This window comes from Ictalurus furcatus, chromosome 13 (genome assembly GCF_023375685.1).
Source record: "Ictalurus furcatus strain D&B chromosome 13, Billie_1.0, whole genome shotgun sequence".
In the NCBI taxonomy this organism is placed as follows: Eukaryota; Metazoa; Chordata; class Actinopteri; order Siluriformes; family Ictaluridae; genus Ictalurus; species Ictalurus furcatus.
This window is the reverse complement of record NC_071267.1, coordinates 12,103,998-12,129,363: the sequence shown is the minus strand read 5'-3', so window position 1 is coordinate 12,129,363 and position 25,366 is coordinate 12,103,998. Positions and strand designations below refer to the sequence as shown.

General features: G+C 39.5%; 1 protein-coding gene across 2 annotated transcripts in view; it reads right to left on the bottom strand.

Annotated features, from left to right (window-relative positions):
* rhbdf1b (rhomboid 5 homolog 1b (Drosophila)) overlaps positions 1-19,189 on the bottom strand; it is a 29,073-nt gene extending 9,884 nt beyond the window's left edge. The window contains exons 1-3 of one of the 2 annotated variants that reach the window (XM_053639904.1): positions 19,106-19,189; positions 3,387-3,528; positions 2,663-2,805 (exon numbers count right to left, since the gene is read on the bottom strand). In XM_053639904.1, the coding sequence (XP_053495879.1) occupies positions 2,663-2,805; positions 3,387-3,506 (263 nt within the window). In that variant the 5' untranslated portion in view covers positions 3,507-3,528; positions 19,106-19,189. Of the gene's footprint in view, positions 1-2,662; positions 2,806-3,386; positions 3,529-15,310; positions 15,753-19,105 lie in introns of those variants that run through there. The other variant, XM_053639903.1, reaches the window with a different exon arrangement.
* Positions 19,190-25,366: the final 6,177 nt, after the last annotated feature.

The window sequence follows — 25,366 nt, the reverse complement described above, 5'->3', positions numbered from 1 at the left end:
TCAATTATGCAGGCATGCTATTCATTGTTAGCTTTTCCCACAAACACCGACATAAACAAGAAAAAAATGCTAATGGAATCAAATGAGAATAAAGTCAAAATAACAAAACAACAAAAAAAAGCCAAAATCAAAACATGCAAATTCAGCAAATTGAAAAAGCCACATGAATCAAGTTTATTTTAAGTTTAAATCATTATAAAACAGTTGCCTCATGTCAGTGTTTACAGTAATAACCCAGCCCAGTTAGGCAAGCTTTCTAGGTCAGGTAGGTGGAGCCTATACACAAGAGGGTTTCAATGAAAAGAAAGGCTGAATGAGAAAAGAGTTTACATCATTCTACAAAAACAGTCAAGAAATCTGTCCAATGCACAATAAAAAAAAGAAAGAAAGACAAAAAAGCTTTGCTGGGAGTTTCTGCTTCAACCTACCTGTTTTGATTTGCAGATGCTAGAAATGTCATGTCTAAAGTTATACAGAGCACATGACGGCCTGGCCGAGGCTGTCATCGATCCAAGGACACTCCAAGGACGGTCACAAATTGAACAGCTCTGGCAGTGTGACAGATCATGTGTGGTGTACTTTAAAGATGGGTGCTCTTTCAGACTCTATTCCACTGCTTGGCCAGCTAACTACTACCCCTCTGTTTAGCCTTATGTAAACACCCTCTGAAATATCAGCTTGTCTGTTAAAAAAGACAGGAAGGACATGCCTCTGCCTGAAAGCAGAGACTCCAAAAAATCCTCCAAAACTAAAATACTAGGTACTGTACATTTAAACACACATGTTTGTACTGTACAACCACAAATAATTTGTCAAGCAAAGCAATAAAGTAACACTGGACCCAAAATAATTTGAGCCTTTTCTACCGAAGGCCTTACTGTCATTAGGTCTGTGTCTGCTATGATAAAACATGGCAGTGTGGAGATACTGACAGTTTTCAGTTCACATGACATAAAGCCAGTTAGAACAGCACTCTAGACATGTTTACACTGATATGATGAATCACATCAGTCATCAGCATTTAAACAGGTTTAGTTATCTAATTTCTCAGAGGTGTGTGTCTGCCATAGTAAGTGGATAGTAAGACATGGCAAACTCATCCAGGTTATCCTTCTTTATTCATGTCTTTGAAGGTAGGCAGACCACATGCTCTGGGACCAGTATATAATTAATCTACAATCCTGTCAAAGCCCATTGAGGCAGAGGCAAGTTATGAGGACATCTGTTTTTTTTTTTTTTTTTACTCAAGTCATCTGGATCTGCAGTTCTCTAAATTTTTAGGTGTAAAAAGGAACTCTAACCTCCTTATGATAGTAGCACAGATTTTTATTATCATAATCCACCTATTCAAATATTAGGACTATAGGTAACGATGTAATTAACCTTCAGATTAGGGGTATGACTATAATAACTTCGATAGAAACTAAAATAGTGGTTGGTAGTAATCTCCCCCACTGTAATGACATTAAAAAAACAGACTTCCTGTGTATAGATCACAGGCACCACTTTGAGAATGATGGATTTAGACAACTTATAAGAAACAGCTCACATAACTCAGCATGTGTAAAACATGGCTGGTTTCACACAGCTGTATTCTGAGCTGCTTAATATTTGCATGCCACATGGTTCTCACAAAGATTAATACATTTTCCACGAAGCATATCAAACAGCAGAGCTAAAAATACAACCCAGAGAACAGATGGTGATCTGGTCTACATCTCTGAATGAGCAGTGTGATAGTGAGATACACAATGAACATGAATGGGGTGACAGGCTGGACTGGAATCAATGGTGATTGGAAGGTGTGTCACCCTCCTCTTGCAGGTCGCACAAAGCGCTACAGTACCTGAGGACAATATGGGGTAGCGACTGGCGCCTGGTGGCCTCCAGCCGAGAGGAGCATTGGCCATTAACCAACACTGTGTTCATCTGCTCAAAGCGTACCCTCTTCCCTGAAGGGCTGAAAACATGACTCAGCAAGGGAAAGAAAGATGGGGAACAGAAACAAGAGAAAGAGGGAAAAGAAAAAGGACAAGAGGTTAGAGGACCAGTTTTAGAAAGGAATTAGAGATTGAAAGTTAAATGGTTACAATAGGAATATTGAAGAAGTCAGAAAATATTTTAGAAAGATAGGACAGCATTAAGCAGAAAGAGGTCTTCTGAAGCAAAAAAAAAAAAAAATTCAGCAAGGAAGTAAATGCTACAGCAGATGGTGACGCATGCAATGCAAATGGGGATGTGTGTGTAATCATAATTATAGTGTAAATCATAATAATGCAATTTGCAGCAGTAATTGGTCATAGAAATGGGACTGGGAACAAGATAAAAGGATGCTGTTATATTGTTTATTACAAACGCAAAACAACATTAATAAACACTTCGGTGTGTTAACCTTGCAAATAAATTAAAGTAAAACAATTTCACAGAGAGAGCCAAAAGAGGACTTCTAACAAAGTGCACAAAACCTGCTCTTTCCTGACTGTTGAATTAACAGATTGATTTTATAGATCAGATGTTAAACCCTGTGGGAAATACAAACACAGAATATACAGTGTATGTTCCTTCATGTTAATGTTTACCTGCATGACTCATATATGGCTAAGGATACCTCTGTGTGTGTGTGTGTGTGTGTGTGTGTGTGTGTGTGTGTGTGTGCCCATACCTCTTGATGGTCTGTGAAAGGGAGGGTTTGCGCAGTACCGAGGGTCTTCGAGAGGCATAGGGGTCCACAATTGGGTATCTGAGCTGAATGTTCTCTGTGGGCACGCTGGCACTGCGCAGGTACAGACTGTTACGTGCCCATGGCTGGAAAAAGAACAGAACCCTGATATCCCATACAAAAAAGGCAATGCACAGAATACATATATTCTTTTTAGATTTGAGGGGGAAAAAATATATAGTCTGTGTGTGACTGCTACAGGATTGGGTATATGCATGTTAACCTTACGCATTGAAACTTGTGTAAAAGTCACAGCCAGACAACATATTCACAGAACCAAGAAGGCAGAGGTCCTATTATCTGTCAGAAGACATTTTGATTTGTTCTGTTTGACCAGAGCTGAAAGAAATAGTCCTGAGGTTTTCATACTGCTGAATAAAATACAAAAAAGATTCAAAAACAAGTGACACCGAGAAGCAGCATTTGAGTGATGGTCTATTAGTCTATTGCAAAGACACAGTTCACTAAAAAGTAGCTGTCTTATATTGCAGGGCAAGTTACCAGTACCATAATGTAATTTAATATTTTGTCCAAGTAATCTATGAATAATGAATCCTCCAGCGAAGTAATTACTCTGTAAGTGTGTGTACTGTAAATATTAATTACATCAATAAATTGCAGAGATACTGCTTTGTGTCTAAAAACCTTCCGTTTCTGTTCTCAGTACCTGTATGAAGTTGTTTAGCTCCTCCGTGGGGCCCTGTGTGCTGGGGATATCCAGATAATGCCATGGTGGCTTCTTCCGCTGCTGACTGCTGCTCTCCTCATCAGCTTCAGCCATGCTCATCTCCCCTCCCCTCGTCTGCCAGCTGGAGGTAGAGAGCAATAGGGAAATGCTCATTGTACGTGCAAAGCACTTACAGCACATGCAAATATGGGTGACCAATAGGGATGGGCGTTATGGACTTAAAACTGTATCACAATATTTTCTGGTATCTATTGCGATAACGATATCAGTGGCGATATAAATATAGTACCATTCAACACTGTTTTTGGCTACAAGTTACAGCTGCATGCAGTCTTGAGAGCCTCAGAAACACAAACATTGACCTAAAAGTAAAATTGATTTTATGCAAGCAAACCAGTTCCATATTGTAGATGTAGCTCCTCGTTTAGTGATAAACTCCTTCTCAGCTTCACGTCCATCTTCTGCCATACTTGTTTTTGCTCTGCACATGAGCTGCAAATGGGTCGCACACCGTCACACACAGAAATACGTCATCAACTATGGCTTTATCGTTATTATCGCGGGAAGACTAATTCTTATTGTTGGGAGAATTTCTACCGGTATATTGCAAACGGTAAGATATCGCCCATCCCTCTCTAACTTGGAGCAGTTAAAATCCATCCATCAATATATAAGTGATGTAAATAGTTTGGAAAAATTGCAGATGCACATGCATGCGGTGAAATTAAATGTAATGATAATAGAACATAATTTTGGTTTCAGGGTTTCTAACAACTAGGCATCTCTCAACACTTCCACTAGAGGGTACTGATATATCAGCACTCCTTACAGATATGTCACAGATCTTCAGGTCTCCTATTAATATGGTTACAAACGTAAAGAGTAATCTGTATGGACATACGCTAGCAGTGTCAAGCTAAGATTAATTAATATATGTGAAATAACTGCGAATATCCTACTTCTTAAAAGAGTCACATCCATTTGTAGTTAACAACTATAGGTGTGCCATATTAATTTTTGGCCCCGAAAGTTTAATGCACTGGCTCACACTGCCTTGAACCATTTTTGTTTCCTAGCCTCTTTTTGGAGTCAGCATCTTACCCATAACCTTTCTTTGCGCTGTACCAAGTCCAAAATCTAGTCTAAGATGAGGGATGATGGTCATCGTCGATTATGATCAGCTTTACGCTTCTCTGCAAGCCAAAAACAGTTGAATCACTCGTGCATTTACAAGCTCAGCCACCATGTATTCAGCAAACTGAAAACAATAAAACCTTGCTTGATTGACACATCCTCTGTGCAGTCAAAGAACAATATGTGAATGACTCATTATGATGCATTTCACATATTTGCTCTACGTCAGATTTTCGTCATTTTGAGAAAACCCACTGACATGTCAAAATAGCACACCAGACCCAAGACACATACATCAAGCATCATAATGAACAAAAGAGCATTTCATAAAATGCCAGACACACTATGTAATGGCCACTCAGGCTCTCCTGTCCTGCTCAATAGGCCAGAAATTGTACTTGTATGTACAGTGATGAGAGACACACTCAGAGAACAGTCACTGTCATACAAGGCATGATAAATGGGATGGCAGATGGAGATTTTTCCTCCCAGCAGACACAGTTATTGACACAGATCTAGAGTGTTATAGAAAATGGGTCTTCCAGCCCTTCTCGGAGCTGTTCAGAGGCGATTAAAACCATTCTTCATAAAGAAGTTAATATAATAGTGCTATTTATATATTTTCTAATCATATAGAAGTGCATTGTCCAAATCAGAGGCCCAGTTTCAAATTCAAACGAACAGTCTGGCTAGGAAATGGGAGGAAAAGAAATGCACAATTTGTGCTATTGTTACTGGAACTATTGTCTTGCATTTAAATAATTTGGTCCAAGAACCAAAAGTCCAAGCAACTCAGCCAAAGCCAACATGCTATGTGCTATTCAACACCAACTGGTTCACCAGCCAGTCTTCCTGGCTACCACAAGCTATTTCAAGTCTTTTGGATAATGGACCATGGCACCAGCCACATGGAAGGATAGGACGGCATAAAATGTCCTCTTACCAGCTTTGGTTTGATGTAAATGCATATTTTTGAGGCATATTTTCAAAGGAATAAGAAACCAAACTACTTGAAAAAAATTTAAAAAACAAATCTTGAAATAGCATCCCTTGGCAACAATCTCACCACATCCTACTGCAAACCACATTTCCCCCACAATGAAACTTGGTGCTTTAGGGAATGACCTTTTCTTGATTGTGGCTATAAATAACTGACAAAAGCACACTTTCAAAGTGTACTTTCTTTTTGTAAAGTAAAGTAATATACTGTATAATAATCCCTGATCAGTTTCACCGCTGCACTTGCTGGTGGATCTCAGATTTCCAGCACAAAGTACACTCTCTCGGTAGCGCACATGATTAATTGCCACTGTACAGGATCTTTATATTTGTGCACACAAATATGGACTTTTACCCAGAAATCTGATCAGCCTGTATTTTACATATTTTCTGATCAGCTCCACTGACATACTTCGTTCCATTGACGCTGATCATAAATATGAACATATGACACAAATTAAGATGGTGATTTGATGCATTAAAATGGATTGTTTAATCTAATAAAATGGACAAAATGGAAAAAAGGATTGAGACGTTCCTAATTTTTGTCGTAGTGTTACTTAAAACTAACCAAACAAACAAACCAACCCAAAAGAATACTTAAAGCAATAACACAGCAATGCAGAAGACATCTCTAGACATTTCCCATATTTTAACTATTTTCTAATAAGTGAGAGGTATGAATTTCTTCCTCACCAGCTAACACTCAAAATAATGTAGACTAGCATCATTTCAACATGACATCAACTCATACTATACTTTATTGCTTGACCCTCCCCATCAAACATATTTTTATTTATGAATATGAAACAATTACACAACTAAAAGTTTAATTTTCCAGCACTCAGTACTCAGTCATACAGTAGTGCCTCATATTGACCAGAATGTTTATACAGCACTAAGAAGTTATATTCACAAGTAGACCAACACTAGTGATGGTGTAGCAGAAGACTCTGTATAATGTCAAAGGTTAATGACATCTTGTACTTCAGTTCCCTTTGAAGCATCTAGATGTGCACTAGTGCATACTCCATAATAATCACTCTGTCATAATACTGGCATGCCTTCTGTCATGATGTGTGACAATCCTTCCTGATGGAGGAGCTCTATGCTGTGTTGTAATGGAGGCCGGTGTTTTTACTAAGGCCAGATGTTGTGGTGAGATGTTGGGTCTGTGTGTTTAAATGGGAATTTAGGGAGCGTGGGAGCAGATGTCCTTGGTTTCTGGACAGTGATAGATGACCTCAGTTGGCAAACACTTCCTTCCTGTGAGCAGTGTGCACCTCTGCCTGTGCTCCTCCTCCTCATCAGTCTGAACTGTGACCAACACCAAAAGGAATATTGTATTTAACCCAAAAACGGCCTGTGAATATGTGATTTTGAAATGTTTCAGATTCATGTTCAGATAGGTTTCTGTTCTTGCAGGCAGTCCAATCTTTGAGTTATCTTAAAAACATTACTACCATGAACAATAACCCATGACTAACACTGTCTGCTGTCTGTGGCAGATACAGTTCGGTTAATTCAGCTAATGTTCACAGCAAACATCAGAATGGAGATAAAATGTGAACTCTGTGATCTTGACTGTGATATGGTTATTGCACTTGCTGGCCACTTTAATAGAAACACCTGTACACCTAATAATTCATGCAATTATCCAATAGGCCAATCACGTGGTAGCAGCACAGAGCATAACATAATGCAGATACGGTTCAGTTAATGTTCACATCAAACATGAGAATGGAGATCAAAGGCGAACTCAGTGACACTCACTGTGGCATGGTTGTTGGTGGTTCCAGACAGGCTGGTTCTAGTATTTCATAAAAAAGGTTTTCTGGAATTTCCATGCACAGTCTCTAGAGTTTACACAGAATGGTTTATTAAACCACTCTAGTGAGTGGCAGTGCTGTGAGCAGAAATGCCTTGTTGAGGCAAGAGGTCAGTGTAGAAATTGCCAGAGTGGTTTGAGTTGACAGGAAGTGTACAGTAACTCAAATAACCACTCTTTAAAACCATGATGAGCAAAAGAACATCTCAGAACATTCAACACACTAAATCCTGAGGTGGATGAGCTACAACATTGTATTCCACTTCTGTCAGCCAATACAGAAAGCTGAGGCTAAATTAGGCACAGGCTCACCAACTAGACAGTTGAAGATTGAAAAAAAGTCCAGGTGATTTTTTTCCAATCTGTCCAGTTTTGATGAGCCTGTGCCCAGCCTGTGACTGTGATAATGCCTTTAAAATGTCCTCTAATACTTTATAAAGGTTTATAAAGTTTATGCAATGCATATGAATCTGCTTTGAAGGCCCAATGTAGGTAAATGTTATATAAAATGCTATAGACTATTGCTAGCTTCACAATTTGGCAGAAGAACATTCCTCAAACTTTCACTGCAACTCAGTCTCACAGAAACAATGTTCACATGCAACTCATCTGCAGCACCTTCTACACGTTGAATAGCAACATTCTGGCACAAGGGTACATTGCATAGCATACATTTAAATAGCGTATGGTAGAGGTTGGCACAGAACATCTCATACAGAGCGTTCAAGTGAAAATTTGACATGTTTCTATTCAACATACGCTTGTGCCAGAACGTTGAAATTCAATGTATAATGTTGCTGCAGATAAATTGCATGTGAATGTTTTTTTTCTGTGAGACTGGGTTGCTAATCTGAGACTGTGGAGTACTGAACCACCCGGTGTCAGTTTCACACCTGACCACAATGGCTTTCATATAAAGACTCATGCTGTATTAGAAGGTTACTGGAATTTCAGAGTGCAGTGGTGCTGCTGCTCTCCTGCCTTGGTCAATTGTGTTGCAAACAAGCTCTTTCTCATCAAGTTAAAAATTACTGCACTTTAAGCTCCTGTTGAAATCTCTGCAGTATGAAACCGCCATCTAACGGTCCTATTTGCATCATTTAATGCTTAAAATATGATAGTATTCACTTATTCACTAGAATGTCCTTTGATCCAAAACAAAAGATGAATTATTCTCCCCACAAACTATAAGCCATCTCTTATTCTAATTAATTTAGATTAAATAGATATCTACTATTTCTGCAATATGACTGATATTACAGTATACTTGTTGTTTGGAAGGTTTGACCATTTGATGCCAAACATGACGCTACAATGTATTTCACCACAGCTCACCACTGTGTTGTGACAAGTTAAAATATTATTTATACAACCTATTAAGTCCTTCCGCATGAAGGAACTGACTTCTGACAATCAGAGTATATAAATGAACACTACTGGAGAGGTGATTTATGACAATAACCAGCTACTGACACTTGATAATGATATGATATGATAATGATAATGACACAGTTGGCTGCATGTTGAGCTACTTGTAAAAAAAAAAAAAAAAAAAAATCCAGGAACCAATAAAGTGGGCGCTGAAATTTTCATCTGCTTGTTAGTCTGGGCACACAGCCTGGCAGAGTGCTGTACACACATGCTAGGAACTGCTTCACATACTTTAACACAGGCAGAATCGTTCTACATCATTTCATCCCTTTTTCTTCCAGTCTACTGATAGTGGGACTGAGCAGATTGGTCAGTTTGCTCTTGCCGAGCTGCTCGATTCAGACGGTCTGCTGATAGCATTTATTTATCACACCAGTTGAGTTTGACTACCTCAGAAAAATGCACACTGGCTAAACACTGTAATTTCCAAGAGGACATTGCATTGTTGCAGTAACGACTCCTGATAATATTACCTACTTCCTGATCGGCTGTAATACGAGTCTTCCAAAACAGATGAGAAGATGCACTGAATTAACAGAACTATACATTAACATAAGAAATGGGAACAATATATCAATACTGCTAGACCCAGAGGCATTGAGAGGTGTCATGGCTAACCTCCAGGTCCATCTCCTCACTTGCTGACAAGTGTGTCATTGTTTCACTGGCAAGCAGCCACTTCTCAGTTGGAGGAAACTGTGAGGAGTGTCTGAATCGTATGCCTAAACAACATGTGATCTCCATTTAAATACTTTCCAGCACAATGGCTGCCTGGAGCACTCAGCGTTAAAGAGCCACACTGTGTGGGCTATCTGTACTTGATTGTGGGATATTAGCCACCCAGCACTGTTCACTGTTGAAAATGTCAGCTGTCTGAATTACTGGGTACTTGCTTCAGCCTAAAGAGGAACCCTAGCTCCACACATCCAGAGTAATGAAATGTGCTGCAAAATAAGTGTGGAAAACTCTTAAGGCTCTTTCAGTGATATAACTTTCAAAGCCAGAAGGCAAAATGAAGTGAATATATTTCTCTGCCAATGAACTTCAAAGAGCAAACAGATCTTCAGCAGATGGACAGAAAGTCTGTCAACCATATCCAAAACAATGAGCTGGTAACCACATAACCACTAAAGCTGTTATAGTTTTGTTATAGTTAGGGAACTATCAGGTGATTTTCAGTCAGTAATATAATAGTTTATAGTTTCCTTCTCAGATGGAACTGCAAACACTAACACACTATAATTCAAAAACCGAATTTATCCAAAACTAACAGCCACATTTGAATGAATAGAAGGTATCAGAGTGTATAAAAACATTTTTAACATCAGAATGAAATAAAATCTGGATTATTAACATTGGTGGAACAGCCAGAAATTACCAACAGTTAGAGAATCTTAAAAGAATATGTGAGCCTTAAACCAGTCTCTACTTCTGCATAAGCAATGGATGCAAGTCATTACAGTAGAGAAGCTTACTGAAATGTTTCTCATCAGAAATCTATAATCTATAAAAACTGTAAAAACAAAGCAAAACAATTAAATGAGTTGCTGGTCGCAGGTCCTTTTAATATCCATTAACAAGCATTCAGTCTTTGACTGAATGTCACAAGCCAGCAAGTAAGACCAAACAAATGCTGTGTCAATGTTGCGTCAATCAATTTCATTCACTGATTCACTGGTTCATTCATTTGCTCACCTATTCTTCCATCCTCAGCAGCCACTCCATCCTGGTCAGGGATGTGGCCACCCACTAACACCACACACCAGGCCATCATAGGGCACCCCCCCCACACACACACACACATACACAAACACACACACACACACACACACACTGCTATCAGCTAATACTTTGCAACATATCAAAATCCCTGCCTCTCTTAATGTATAGTGGTTGGAAATAAATATTCTTGGTCACACATGATTTACACTGAATGTCTGTCATGGTACATTTCACAGAGGAAGCAGGTTCACATCAGAAGAGAACAGACAGATCTTCCATCTTTAGGACTGCAGATGGGCTAAGTCTGTGTCTCTGTGTAGCTATTCAAGAGCTGTGGAGTGTTTCACGTTATTGTCTGGGAAAGAGCGCCTTTCACAATGGAGCTCTTTATGAAGCATCTTCAAGCTGTGAAATTCACTTCCTCTGCTGGCTAGCACTGTATAAAATTTCATTTTTAATTGAGCCCAGATGTGGCTCTGATGAAAGAGGGAAATTGCCATTAAAAAGAATATTCCACATGATTATGCTAATTAAGGACTATGGGAGGTAAATCCTAATATTTCATGTGCAAATAAGATGGCCTGAAGACCTACTTTGTCCCTTATTCATATGTGAACTAATTTAATGTGTTAAAATTTCCTTACAGAGAGTTACATGTAAGATAATGCAAAAAAAAAAAAAACCAAACCCATTTATTCATTAATAATGAAGCTTGTTATAACAGCCTTTCCTGTAATGTACTAATTCAATAAAGGAAGTCACAACACGTATAAAAAAAACGTGAGTGAATTCACCTGAAGCAAAGGTTGGGCTTTACCTCTGAACATGCCTTTTTGTTCACTGTGTTTTAACGACCAGTCTATTCTTATTCTTCTTACAGTCATTTAATTCCACAATTTAAACTAAAGATGCACATGAACAAAATTCTTTACTAAATATGCATTCAACATATAAACTTCTAAGCAAAGTAAGTTGTGATCATCAATACCTTCTCCCTTCCACACATATGAATGTGAATACGCCTTTCATGTGGTTGTCTGTCACATGGTGCTCCAGGACATAAATCTGGTACAGACTCTCTCTGCTCTAGACAGATCATGCTAGATACAGAGATAATCAAAAACCCTGTTTAAGGACTACTTCCTGTTCATTGCCAGCCAATGACCATACAGCGACAATAAATACCTCCTCCTAAAATCTGAACCAGTATGGTGAATGTGATGCTCCAAATGTTGTCTGTTTGTGTGTGTGTGTGTGTGTGTGTGTATAAATGTGTGTCTTTTCACACATGGCTGCTCCAAAGAAGCTCCCCAAATAATAAGCATTTCATTTACAGCACTGTTAGGAGCATGTCAAGACTTGATTCTCCCTCTTCTCTCCCTGGAGCTGAAAGAGATAAAACTGGCATACAGCACACAACAATCTCACCCACCACAGCCCCAGCAAAAACAGCATGACAGAAGTCGCCGCACAGTAGTTGATGGTATGTGTACGTGTGGGTGACATTTAAAAAGAGCAATTTAAAAAGACATTTAAAAAGAGCAAAAAGAGAGACAAAGAGGTAGGAATAAAAATGCAGCATTAAATGAAATGAAGGAAACTAGACATACTGCAGAGAACCCTCATATTCATTTTTATTCAATCAAATGAAATGTTATTTTATTTTCACCATTTTGTCATCTCAGGTGTCACCTATTTTTCCACTAGTGTTAATAACTCTGCACCTCCTCGCTTTAAAAAAAAAAAAAAAAATTGTTTAATACCATGACATAATATAACATGCCATGGAAAGAACTTGGTTACTGTGAACAGCTGAAACATTTTATTAAGCTTTTTACAGCATATTTTTTTAAGTTAACCTTTATTTTGGTAAAGCTTTCAAAAACAGTCGCACAGTGCTGGCGTGGAGGATAATGAAAGATACTGCTTTTTAAAAAATACATGCAATGCCATGGAAACACAGTTGCAGAGCTACCTATTGAGTGACTATGTGGCCTGGCATAAAACATAAGCCCAGACTACACCCACATAAAGGAGTGAGCAATCACAAAACAGTCTTCTCTCTTCTCAAGCTTTCCCAATGCTTACATTACAATGCCTTCCGATGTTTAGTACGGTTTGTAACTACAGCTATCCAACGTGTGATATGGGTCTGAACTAGTTCACATAGCTTAAAGATAACTTTAAGATACTATGGATATATGACCATGACTACTGATCCACTATGTTTTTACAAAAGAAAAAGATGAGAATGGACTATGTAAAATGTTATGTTTTTATTCAGAGCATTACCAGAATGAAGGAGGAAGATGCTGCACTGGTAGTAACCCAATATTGTGTGCGACCACAAATGGAGGCAGTGGTGTGAGAACGGAGAGTTTCATTGAACACTCAGAGGAGACAGCCAGACCCTAAAAAATGTCATAATAAAACACTTATTCCCACAAAACTGTTGCTGGGGCGAGTCATTCCGTCAAACTAAAAGAGATTACGCCGTGTACTGGGTAAAAATAAGGCTCCACCTTATGATAAATCTACAAAAGTAGCACTAAAGCCCTCGTCCAAAAAATGCAAATGGAATCAATGAGAAAAACCAAAACTGTGTTAAGGTCAGATATTCTAGAGGAAAAGTATATCAAAACATAGAAAGAAAAGCAGCTCAAAAAGGTCATTCCTTCAGCATAGGAGAATACAATACCCTCGTGATGCATGTGTTTTAAATGCTGAACATGGCATAGTATTAAATATAGCAGCATGAAATCCAACATCCAAGAGAAAATCATCATCTTATTTGGATTTGTATTCGTTATATTCAGCTGTTAATTGCACAAGTGAAACAACACTGGAAGGCAGGTCCTCAGCAGTAAAACATCATGGGAGCAAGGAGACCAATTCAGACAACAGAACATTCAACTTTCATATTCTTGACCAGGCATTTCATGTTAAAGCAGAGTGAACGCATCAATAAGAATGCATTTGCTTTTTGCCAAGCTGCATTCTGATCTGCCCTCTACACATCTGCCCACAAGATGTTATTTTCAGGTGAGTAACATTTTTTAAAATGCATTCCATGCTCATCCCAAGTAAATTTTTCAATAGACGTTAATCCCTTTCCACACACTCCCAAAAGAAACATTCCACCTGTCCCTACCTCTCTGAGTAACTCGTCTCTGGAAACCTCTTCAAGTTATCTGGCCAGTGTCATCAGTCACAGAGGCAAAATGCTACAGCTCTGATTCAGGTTTATATGTTATGATACACTGACTTCTATAGATTTCTATGGTTTCTATGGTAATGCTTCTATGGAAATGTACCTCAGTGCTCTCTGGCACTGCTAAAAGGTAAATTATGACTGAAAAAATGGGCTATAATTTATAACCAAACACCTATAAGGTAGACGTGTAAACCCCAGCAAAGCTACTGCACCTGAAACATTTATACTAGGACCACACACACATGACCATGTCAGTGCCACTTCTGGGCTGATAATAATCCACCACCAGATTAACACTCAATTAGAAGTAATCCTAAAATGGTACCTTCCCCACTGATAGACAACTGATAGACAAAGTAAGAAATGGGCTACAGTAAGTGATGTATACGTGACTGATTGGCTAATAAGTGCGGCTGAATGGGCTTCTGGTTGGCCCAACAGAAAAGTGTTCAGCCTATCATTGTGAGTTTGAATCCTGATGATGCCTGGGAGTCAAGAGAGCAAATTTGGCAGTGCTTTCTGGGTGAGAGAGATGTCACACTCTCTGTCCCCTGTCAATCACAGCAACACTAGCACACACTAGTGCAGATGAGTGTCTGTAATCTCATGTATGCGTATGAGGGCAGATAGCACTATCCTCCGAGTGCGTTATGCTACCATGCAGCATAAGCAGCAGTTCAAAAAGATATGGTTGGCTGGCTTCACCTGTCTCAGAAGAAGCATGTGTTAGTCTTCACTCTCCACGGTTGGTAGTTGTTGTATGATAGGGAGAGGAGGCGGATGGGTAGGTGGGTGGGGTTTGGCAGATTAACAAATTGAGGAGAGAAACAGGAAGGAAAAAAAAAGGTGGGTGTACCTAGTAAAGCGGCAAACTAGTAAGTAAAGCACACAAATAGTAAGGAAAATATTCTATAGTTATATATATAGTTATAAAATATTCTATAGTTAATCAGTAACATTTGTTTTGCTACTGAACCATTCCTTTAGCATTTTACAGAAGTGAATATCATTTTGTGTATCAACTGTACACATCAAAAAAAAAGTACTAAACCGTACCTTTCCTTGTCAGAAGGGTGGTTCCTTCTAGAGCACTTTTGTACCCTCAGTATGTAGTACACCTTTAAAGCTTCATGCCACAAGCCCAAAGCCCACCGACATATTTGAGTTATATTTATAATATTATTGGCGTACTAGTTTGACATACACTACGACAGTATCCTGGGCATTATTGATTGCTTGATTACTGTCTTGCTCTGAAACTACACGAGAACACCGTGTAGGAAAATCCCTACAGAATAATCCTAGACTAGTTAAAGCAACTAGACTGACATTATGTAGATGAATATATTCAGCAGGCGGATTACAGATAACGCTTCTCTCATCAGCAGCACGCAGATGTGGAGCGACGTCTGCTGGTCCCAGATCATATTATGCATATGATAAAACATATCAATATTCAAATATATTATCAGTTGCAAGAAGCTCTGACGATGCACCGAGCAGCTCTTTAGAGCTGTACATGATTGCCTCTGAAATTTGCCATGTGAGTGTTTTGTAAAGTGATGCACTACTTACTTTCTCTGATGTTTCAGCTCTCGGGTCCGCTCATTCACCCCGCTGTGGATGGCTGCCGGGAAATAAACGCCTGTAGGCTTTCAGTTTTCGCAAATCTGTTATCTTCGGAACAAACTATATGATGGACGCGTTCAAGAACCGAAAGCAGTGTTATATCGTCCCTGTGTCTACATCTCCGTTGGGCGGTGAGTTTCACGGACTGTGGGCTGAAAGTGATTCACTCTGACTAAACCTCTCCACAAACACCGGTGTGGGCGGAGCCACAAACGTAGTCACGTCACAACTCACACGCGCCGTCCGCAAGCGCAAACACGCGACCACAAGTTTTTCTCGTCTACAAGTAAACAATTCACCGCCCAACGGAGATGCGGACAAGCGGCTATGGCAAATGGACCATGTGCACCAGAGGAACTCAGCAGAAGTTGTGTAGCAAGAACTTGCACTGTTATCTTGCTCGACATCTCTGCTGAAAACTGGAATAAAATGAAGTCAATCCGAAAAGGAAAAACATCACACATCCAGGAACAAAGCTGCCATCCCTTTGTACATAGACTACTGTTTACATAGCCTACTCAAGACACACCTCATCCAGCTCATCAGATAATGATTAGACTCTTCATTAGAGCAGGAAACACCTGGGGCATTTCCTGGCAAGTTAACCCCAAGACATACATATAGCTTAGTAAGAGACTCAGAAAAGAGGGGGGGGAACTGTCAATCATGAGATTATGGACATCTATGTTGGCTAAAACATGCAATTTAAAGTTAGATTGTGTTGTTTTATATAATTTTGAGGACCATTAAGCACGAATATTCATAAGTGGAGTTCCTGTGTTTATTAACATGGCAAAACATAGCATGACGAAGAAGGGTACCAACCCATTCATCCATCCATTTTCCATACGATTTATCCTACACAGGGTTACAGGGGAGCCCCAGGGAACTCAGGGCACAAGGCAGGGGACACCCTGGATGGGGTGTCAACCCACTGCAGGGCACAATCACACACTCATTCACACACTACAGACAATTTGGAAATGCCAATCAGCCTACAATGTATGTCTTTGGGGGAGAAAACTGGAGTACCTGGAGGAAACCCCTGATGCATGGGGAGAACATGCAAACTCTGCACACAGGGTGTAGGTGGGATTCGAGCCCCCAACCCGATTGATTCATGGCAAACTACTAAGCCACCATACCCCATCTTTATTGGGAGCAAAACTTTATAGTTTATACTATAGTACACAATAGCACACTACATTAAAATATATTATATGATCTATTATCATAAATTGGCTGTGCTAAATTGTCCCTAGGTGAGAACAAGTGTGTGCACAGTACCCTGCATCGAACTGCCATCCCATCCAGAATGTATATAGGTAAATAGGTATATGTAGGTAAAGCTTGCCTACACCAATCAATTAACTAGTCATAACAGAAAAAAGTGACATTTAATATTATTACAAGCAGATATCTTCTTTGAAATTGGTCTTAGTTTAACCTGTTGCTGTTCCAAACTCGAGCAGAAATATGCTGATTCATTATAAACCCTGTGCTAAAAAATAGCTTGCAATCAAACTGTATTGTATTCTCTGTAACTGTACCTGTATTCTCAAAGCTGTCCCAGGAGAAATGTGCTTGGCTCACTGAATAAGGATATAAAAAGATATATACAGTAAGTATAAGGAGTTGAGAGAGAATTATGGGGATCATTGATCACTGGGGAACAAATGAAAGTCTGTATTCGCAGCAGGAATGGAAATTTTCTAGGCTCTTTGCAGACATCATTCTGAGTGTGTATCAATTTTTTTTGTTAAGTCACAACAAATAAGCAGAATATCATCCCAGCCTAAACATTGTCCATATGAATTATGCTTCAACTAAAGCATAAACTGAAGGGGGTATTGGGTTTTTTAAGCAGCACTACACAAGCAAGAGTGTGGTTATACTGAATATCGGCACGGCTGTGATTCATTCCGTAGCAAATCACAACCGTGCTGATATTCAGTATATCCATGCTATTGCTTGTGCAGTATTGCTTTTATACAACAGTTCTAAAAACAAGAAAAGAATGTACAGGGTGTCCAAAAAGTCTCCATAGATAGGGGACTATGTTCATGGGCATCTACTTCTCGGCTAGAACACTTTCAGTCTTTTTGAATTTGTTAATAAGTTTGGCAACAGTGTCTTGTGTGATGTGCTTGCCATGTTTCCCATTAAAGTCCATGGCAACCTTGCGACAGCTTCCCGATCCAGCCACGAGAATGATTTCAATACATTTTTCTTTTGTCAAAGGCATCCTTAAAGACTATCTGACAATAATATATAATGTAAACTAAGACATTTTGCTAAAATGTGTTAATTTCCCCCATGCATGGAGACTTTTGGGATATGCTGTAGAGTAACTGACATTTTGGACACAAACGTTTTGTTAATTTTTTGTTTTGCTTCGCTAACGGAAATAGATCCCAAAGAAGCCCCACTCACTGATAGCCTCTTGGCTAGCTGGCTAGCTTGCTGCTTGTTGGGCCCGCAGTGATTTGTATATTCCTGTTAAAGGTCAAATTGGTTTCACCTCTTCCTTGACATCTTCATCTGACGAGCTTTTATATTTTAAATAAAAATGAAAAATGTGTCATTTGCCATGTCCGCTGATGATGTCACTAACTCTACTTTAGTAACTGTTAACCGTTGCTAGAACTGGAATTTTATGTGGCATGGACAATGGAGTGATACACATAGTGAAACATCCCAGTGCTGTTATACTAAATATATGCTCTCTTGGAATGCCACTCATCCAATAAGATTAATGAACTGGAACTAACTGTTGTATAATGTAACACATCTCTATACATTAGCTCAATGCCATATGTTTGTTCTAGATTAAAAATAAAATCTGCGACCAGAAAGTGACCCAGGTGGGTTCAGTCTTCAAACAAAATCAGCCAGTGTACTTACTATATCAGCTTTCCTCTATGAGTTCACATTTCAGCCCCGTATTGAACCTTAGACTTGGCCTTTGATATAAATATCTGTCCAGTAGAGCGCCACACCACTCCTGATTCAGCTTGATAAATCACTCAAGAATTCAAGAGGTTTACCCACTCATCTCGACCAGGGCTATTCTATTTTGGCCAGCCACTTGTCTTTTCAGAATGAATTAGGTGACATTATTCATTTGTTCTGTGGTCACACTCTGGCTCAGATTTCGTGGAAGATAATAAAATACACAAATGACCTTTGAGTCACATGATGGATGATGAAACAACTCAAATAGGCAGGCCCTAATGGCTGGTTTATTAGGCCTTTTCTTTGGATTAGATTTCATAGGACAATGAGAGGGGGAAATGCCATCCATTTTAATGCATTCTGTTCAGGGTTTTAGTCTGAGTTATATCACTGGTTTTTCAGAATATTCAGTTTCAGGAGGTTATGTATTCATAGGCACACTGACACGGAAATTCTGTTCAAATAACATGATTTGTGCTGTAGACAAGTGGAAGGAGAGGACAACAATGTGTAAATTTACACAAAGTAAGGATCATATGTTTAGCTTGAACACACACACACACACACACACACACACATACACACACACACACACACACTGAAAAGATTCAGAAAACAGTAACAGCAAGTCAAAAGAGCAGATTGTAGATAGAATTCTCTGTTAAATCTATTGTAGCTGGAAATGCAACATCTGTTTCCTCGAGATAGCATTTAGCAGAATGAAATGCTGCACACTTTAGTCTTTAACAGTATCAGCAGAAAGAAGTAAATTTGCGGCACACATACCATAGATGGCATCTGCACGTGGACACATCTCCTCCTCCTCTCTGCGAGTCAGCCGCATTCCTCCTGCAGGATGGACAAACTTCCGTCAGGGAATTTCCAGTTCTGCGATCAGCATGGCTCTTCCCTTCCAGTTTGCTCTGGAATTTGTGTTCAGGTTAGAGGCCTTTGTAGGAGACAGTTATTGACATAAGCTTGTGTCTAAATTAAAGGAAGAAAATGTACTTGAAAATGTTGCTAAGTATTTTCATTTACATTTAGAGTATTTGGCAGATGCCTATATCAAAGATAACTACTTACAGAAGTTCTTTCAAGTATGCATTGTAGAGGCATCGATTGTATCTGTATTCAGATTTAAACTGGAACTGGATGTTTTTAGTGTTTTGTTTGGTTTTGTTTTATTTCATGTATGGGCACGGTGGTTTAGTGGTTAGCATGTCTCGCACCTTTGGGGTTCAAATTTCTCCACCAACTTGTGTGCACAGAGTTTGCATGTTCTCCCCGTGCTTTGGGGGTTTCCTCCGGGTACTCCAGTTTCCTCCCCCAGTGCAGACAAATGTGTTGTAAGCTCATTTGCATTTCCAGATTCTCCATAGTGTATGAATGGGTATGTGAATATGTGTGTGATTGTGCCCCAAGATGAGTTGGCACCCTGTCCAGGGTGTACCATGCCTTGTATCCCGAGTTCCTTGGAATAGGGTTCAGGCTCCCTGCGACCCAGTGTAGGATAAGTGGCATGAAAAATGGGTGGATGCATGGAAATATAAACTGTGCCACTATGCACCCAGAAACTCCAGACAAAACCAAGAGCTGTAATATGGTCTGTGAATTCAGGCTCAGCTAGTGGTGTGTAGCTTTTTTTAACCTTGTGTGTGCACTTATTATATTTGTTTGTATCTGCCTGCAATATTTGAGAGTTTACTTGGTTATTTTTCCCAAAATATTAAGACAGTTACTAAGGATGCTGTAAATGCAAGCTTCACATTTGTCCACTCGCTCGCACATGAAAAACCTCTGGCTTGTGCAGCATTTTGTCTCAGCCAGATGCCATGTGAACCTTTCTGGTATGTTTTCTAAAACAAATACATGAACAGTGCATACCCGAAGTACAAATAGTACAAATATTTTTCTAAGATAAGAAAGTGCGATGCAAGTTTACTGCTTGTTTATGTTCTTGGAGAAGAGGTGGGTCTTCAGTCTTTGTTTGAATATTGACAGTGAATTGAGACTGTTTGGATAGCAAGCGGAGGTTCACCACCCGGATACCAGAACAGAGACGAATCTTGATGCATGTCTTCCTTGTGTCTTAAGGGATGGGGGGGTGGAGTTTGAGAAATGCCTTGAGGTAGGAGAAGGCTGTTCTGCTTTTGGCTTTGTGGGCAAGCATCAGTGTTTTGAATCTGATGTGAGCAGCTACATGAAGTCAATGGAGGGATCGGAGAAATGGGGTGATCTGGAGCAGAACAATAGGGCATGTTAAAATAACACAAACAAGAAGTAAGATTACATCGGTTGTGAACTTTTTATTTATAGCAACAACCAACTCGTGGTGTTGGCCTGCTTCTTTGTTGTTCCTGAGTTGCTCCCGATGGCAAGCTACTGTAGCGCCTTGCATGGCAGCTCTGCAGCTATTGGTGTGTGAGTGTGTGTGTGAATGGGTGAATGAGATACAGTGTAAAGTGCTTTGTAGAGCTGCTAAGGTTAAAAAAGTGCTATATAAATGCAGACTATTTACCATTTATCATTTCTTTGTTGGAATGCTTCTAGAGAGCACTATTGTCCAATTAACTGTTGCCTTCCCCTCTGAAAGACTGTATTTGCTCTTTGCCACTCAGTCATTCTTTCTCAGCAGCAAGGTGTGGACAGCTTTGATTTAGCATACTGGTGCCACTGTTCAGACAGCAAAGCAGACCAAATCAGAAATGTCTCTGTCGGTTATGTTAAACATGCGTACACTTGCTACAAAGAGGAAAGAGAGGAAGAAAGGTATACCCACAATGAATCAAACCATGCATGGGGGAGGCAGAGATGAGAACCCAGATGACAGGGGGTTTCAGGGTATGGAAAGCATTATGCTCTGACCTGAGCTTTAACCTTGCCCTTTTTTAACACCCTGGGGGTTCTCCAAAGTTCCATGCTTCTTTCAGGGGTCTGCTTACAGATATTGCTTGTGAAATTTCCCCTCTCACTGCTTGTACACATTACAAGTAATTAATGACATCAGCCTCCACTGGTACTCAAAATGCACTTGTGACAGGAAGTTATTTTTCTGCTCAGAACAATGTATTTAGATCCAAGGGGAACTCTGGAACAATATGTGGAGTACAGGAAGGGAGAGAGAGAATGACAGAGGATTAAATAATTGACCTTTGATAATGTTAAGCTCTCTTTAATCTCTTTAATTGTATAAAATCTGTTTTTTAAGTGTAGGATCAGTATGAAGACTGTATTTTTTTAAAAAAATACGTCAGTCTGACACAACCAAAGAGGGTAAAATGTGCAAATATAACACAGTCATACAATGATAACTGGGTGTTGTGGTTAACTGCATGTGTGTCTGCTGTGGAAGTTTTTCTTTACTCCTGCCCTATTCCCTTGGGACAGATTAAGCTGAAGAGGGAAAGGAAACGATTAAATGTCAGTGGCGTGAGTGCACCTAAAGTGCCCCTTAAAGTCTGTTAATAAGTAACAGTGAAAGAGCTTAAAGAACCCCACATGGAATCTCATAAAGTCTGCTTTCTCCTTAATTAACACCTTAATCAACATAGAAGCAGTGTAGTTTAGTCAAGAGTATTCTTGGAAATACTTCCTGAATGCCACAGGGTTCAGCAAATGAGAATTTTGATTATTATATAATGATGAAAAGATGAAAAGATAAATACAAAAGATACAGTATAATGAGTAAGTCTTGCTTGCTTAGCATCTGCTACTGTGAGTCGTCCTGAGGCCCTCAGATCTTTCAGATCTAACAGAACAGTGAGTCACCCCCATACTATAACTCCTAACACCATCCTGGAGTTATCACAAGACTGTAGACAGTCCATTGAAACACACTGTTCCAAAGCCTTACAGCCCAGACTGTCACACAATGTTGGAGAAAAAGTTCTTCACACATGCTGATTTTACATTCATTGATGGCTGATGTAAGGTGCTTCATAGATTGCAAACAAAGACATAGCTGCTAGTGTATTATGGTACATCTAGTATATATGTACATTTGTTGGCCATTTTATAAGGTACATCTTCACTAGGGACCACCAACTACCAGGTAGAAATTCTCAGCACAGCAATGACACTGGCATGGTGGTGACATGGTAATGTGTGGGCACTAGGATGAGTGTATCAGACAGCACCATCACTGAGATTTTTCAACACGATTTCAAGTATCACTGCTGGGCTGAGCAACAGTCCACCAACTAAAATATGCAGCCTACAGCAGTGCTGCTACAGCAGACACTGATAAAGGCAAACACAATTTGGGCATGGACAAAGTTGAGCTACATTCTCTAATTGCATACTGGACACTGTCTAAGTGGACTAACAAGATAGGTGTTTAATAATGCGTAGACAATGTTAAAATCCCTCTGCAACACTGCTGTATCTGTAACACTTATACCAGCATAGCACACACTACCATGTGACTACCATGTCAATTTTTGTAAAATTTTCAGACTAATTTTAGTTTATTTTTTTCATATGGATTGTTGTTTTTGTCACAGGATTTACACATATTTCATAGAGTTCTTTTCTCTAGTGGAATTTTGAAAGAGAACCTTTTTTTGTGTTTTTTTTTTTTTTTACATTTTTTTAAATTATTATTATTTACTTTTGCTCCCCACAGAGCAGTGCAGAGATAAAAAGCCACAAGTAGAGGAAGTGTTTATCAAAGTTCAGCAATGGTCCATAAACTCCAGAGAGTGAGGGGCCATGGATTCCCACTGAGTGCTCCATCGACACTGATGGTATGCCGCTTTTAAACAACATTACAGTGCTTTAGGACCTTTAAATCCTTATTAGCCTGTGAAGATAAACACTGAAGCAGCTGATATGGCAATAATGAGGATGATTTCTGTGGATAAAGATCTTTTATAAGGACTAAAATCAGAATGATCACCAACCAATCATTAAATCCAATGGCAGACTTTATTTAAATAATAATTAAAAAAAACAACAACCCATGGGCATGTAAAAGCAAAAGAGGTCTATCTGTATAAAGACATAGAATCTATCTGGCAACAGCACAGCACACAGCACACAGCCCCTTTTATGCTTTCCACAGCAATAAATCTAATTATACAAGACATCGATGTTTAATGGGGCACACTTAAATAAAGACGACATAACCCGTGACCCAGCTACTTGAACTTCCTGTCTATCTTCATGACCTCTAGACAGAATAAATAATGGAGCTATGGTGTATGTTGAACCATGCCTCATTAGTGGAACAAGATCCAGGTTAGTTGATTTTCACAAATCTGACAAGTAAATCTGAATCTATATAAATATATATGAGAAGTTAACCTGATCAAGCTGCCCTGGGAGTTGGAGTGAAACTCCACAAACATGCAGGAACTCCTGCAAGCATCAGGGCAGAACATCTCTGAACAATAGTTTTGATGGTTTTTAGTTTTTTGGCACAAGTATTGGCATGATATGAGGTGTGAGCACTCCATGTGAGTCATGGCACCCGTGCCTATGAAGAAAGCTGGCAAGTATATTCCAACTGTGTAGACAGCACTAAGTTAGTACTGTTAGTTCTCTGTCCCTCATCCTTTTATCTTCATTATCATCTCAGCTTCAGTGCTATGGGTCTGTAAGGGAGATCCCAGCTATTTTAATGTCCATAGATTCAGCACAGGTTTTCCCTCCAGCCTTGTGCTGGACATTTTTCTTTATCGCAGCACTTAGGCAGGCAGCAGAGTCAGACCATGGAGAAGGAGCTGGCACTGTCGATTGACACTTTGTGCCAGGAATTATTCACTCTTGTTAAATTGAGTGTGGTCATATAGGCATTAGACCAAGTTATAATTTTGCTGTTGTGCCTGCAATGATTTAGTACTTTCTAGAAGAATGACTAACAGGCCTATTATTCCTTGCGCTAATTATACTAACTAAAAATGATGGTCAGCATTTCGCTGAATGGTCATATTTTGCCTTAGAATCCTCTTTAGAACAACACTATATTAACTTAAGGTTGTTGTAACACTTGTGAACTTTTCCCAGATGCCATAAATAAAGAGTGCCTTTTCAAAAGGGCAAAGACAGAAGAAACATTTTAAAAGGTGCAATTTACAGAACTACAGAAAGAGCTGAAGAGCATTGCAGACCAGCAAACCACTCTCTGCCATAGACCCACCGCATGCAAACTGCAGGTTACCTACAGCAGTCTGTTGGCCTGCACCCTCTTCAAAGCCCTACAGCCATCACTGAGGACCAGGGAACAGGAAGTGAAGCTGGCAGGGCTTCAGAAGTGCACAGTAACTGGCTCTGCTCTCCTCAGCTTTATTGAGGCCAGCAGCACATGGCCTGCTCTTCCTGATGACTTGACCATGCCGTTTGAAGGGATGTTTCTCTAGATCAGATCATGGCTTCAGAAAGCAAATGAAATAGTTTGCAGCACTAACTTATGAGGCTCTGAAACTTGGAGTATGAAGTACAAAGAGCATGAAATCTCTTGTGAATTATAAGCTTAGCTCACTCGTCAATGAAAAGCAGTAAAGGAGGAAAACAAGAAGGAACAGAAGCTGGCTGTATTCCCCAGGGCCAAAGACTCACGGTAGGTGAGGAGTGCTGCTGATGTTATTATCTAAACAGAGAAGCCAGGAAATCTGCAGTTTGTCTGCACTGCATAAATGATATACATAAGAAGGAAGCTCTTCCAGAACCTTCTGACTTGTAGTATTTATTGTTTATTTAATCAGTATGTCGGAGAGCCAGGATGTTATAACCTTATGTAGAGTAGAGACCAAATTCAGTGCATCAAGTGAATGCTAATAATGGCAACAATACAGGAGCTGATAATGGACTGACTTTGATTCTTGCTAAACTGGCCTTAGCACAACATGCTCTTAGCTCCATGGTTAAGAAAAACCCCTCCTGTTCCAAAACTCAAATTAAGTCCTTTATGTGAAGGCTACTATGCTCGTTCCTGCCTTTTAGTCCTTTACTTTTTAACTTACGTGCAGGAAATCTAAAAGCCCCTTTCCCTTTGTGTGGCCTGATTACAATGCACAGCCAAAGCACAGTAACTTTACTGTTTTTGGC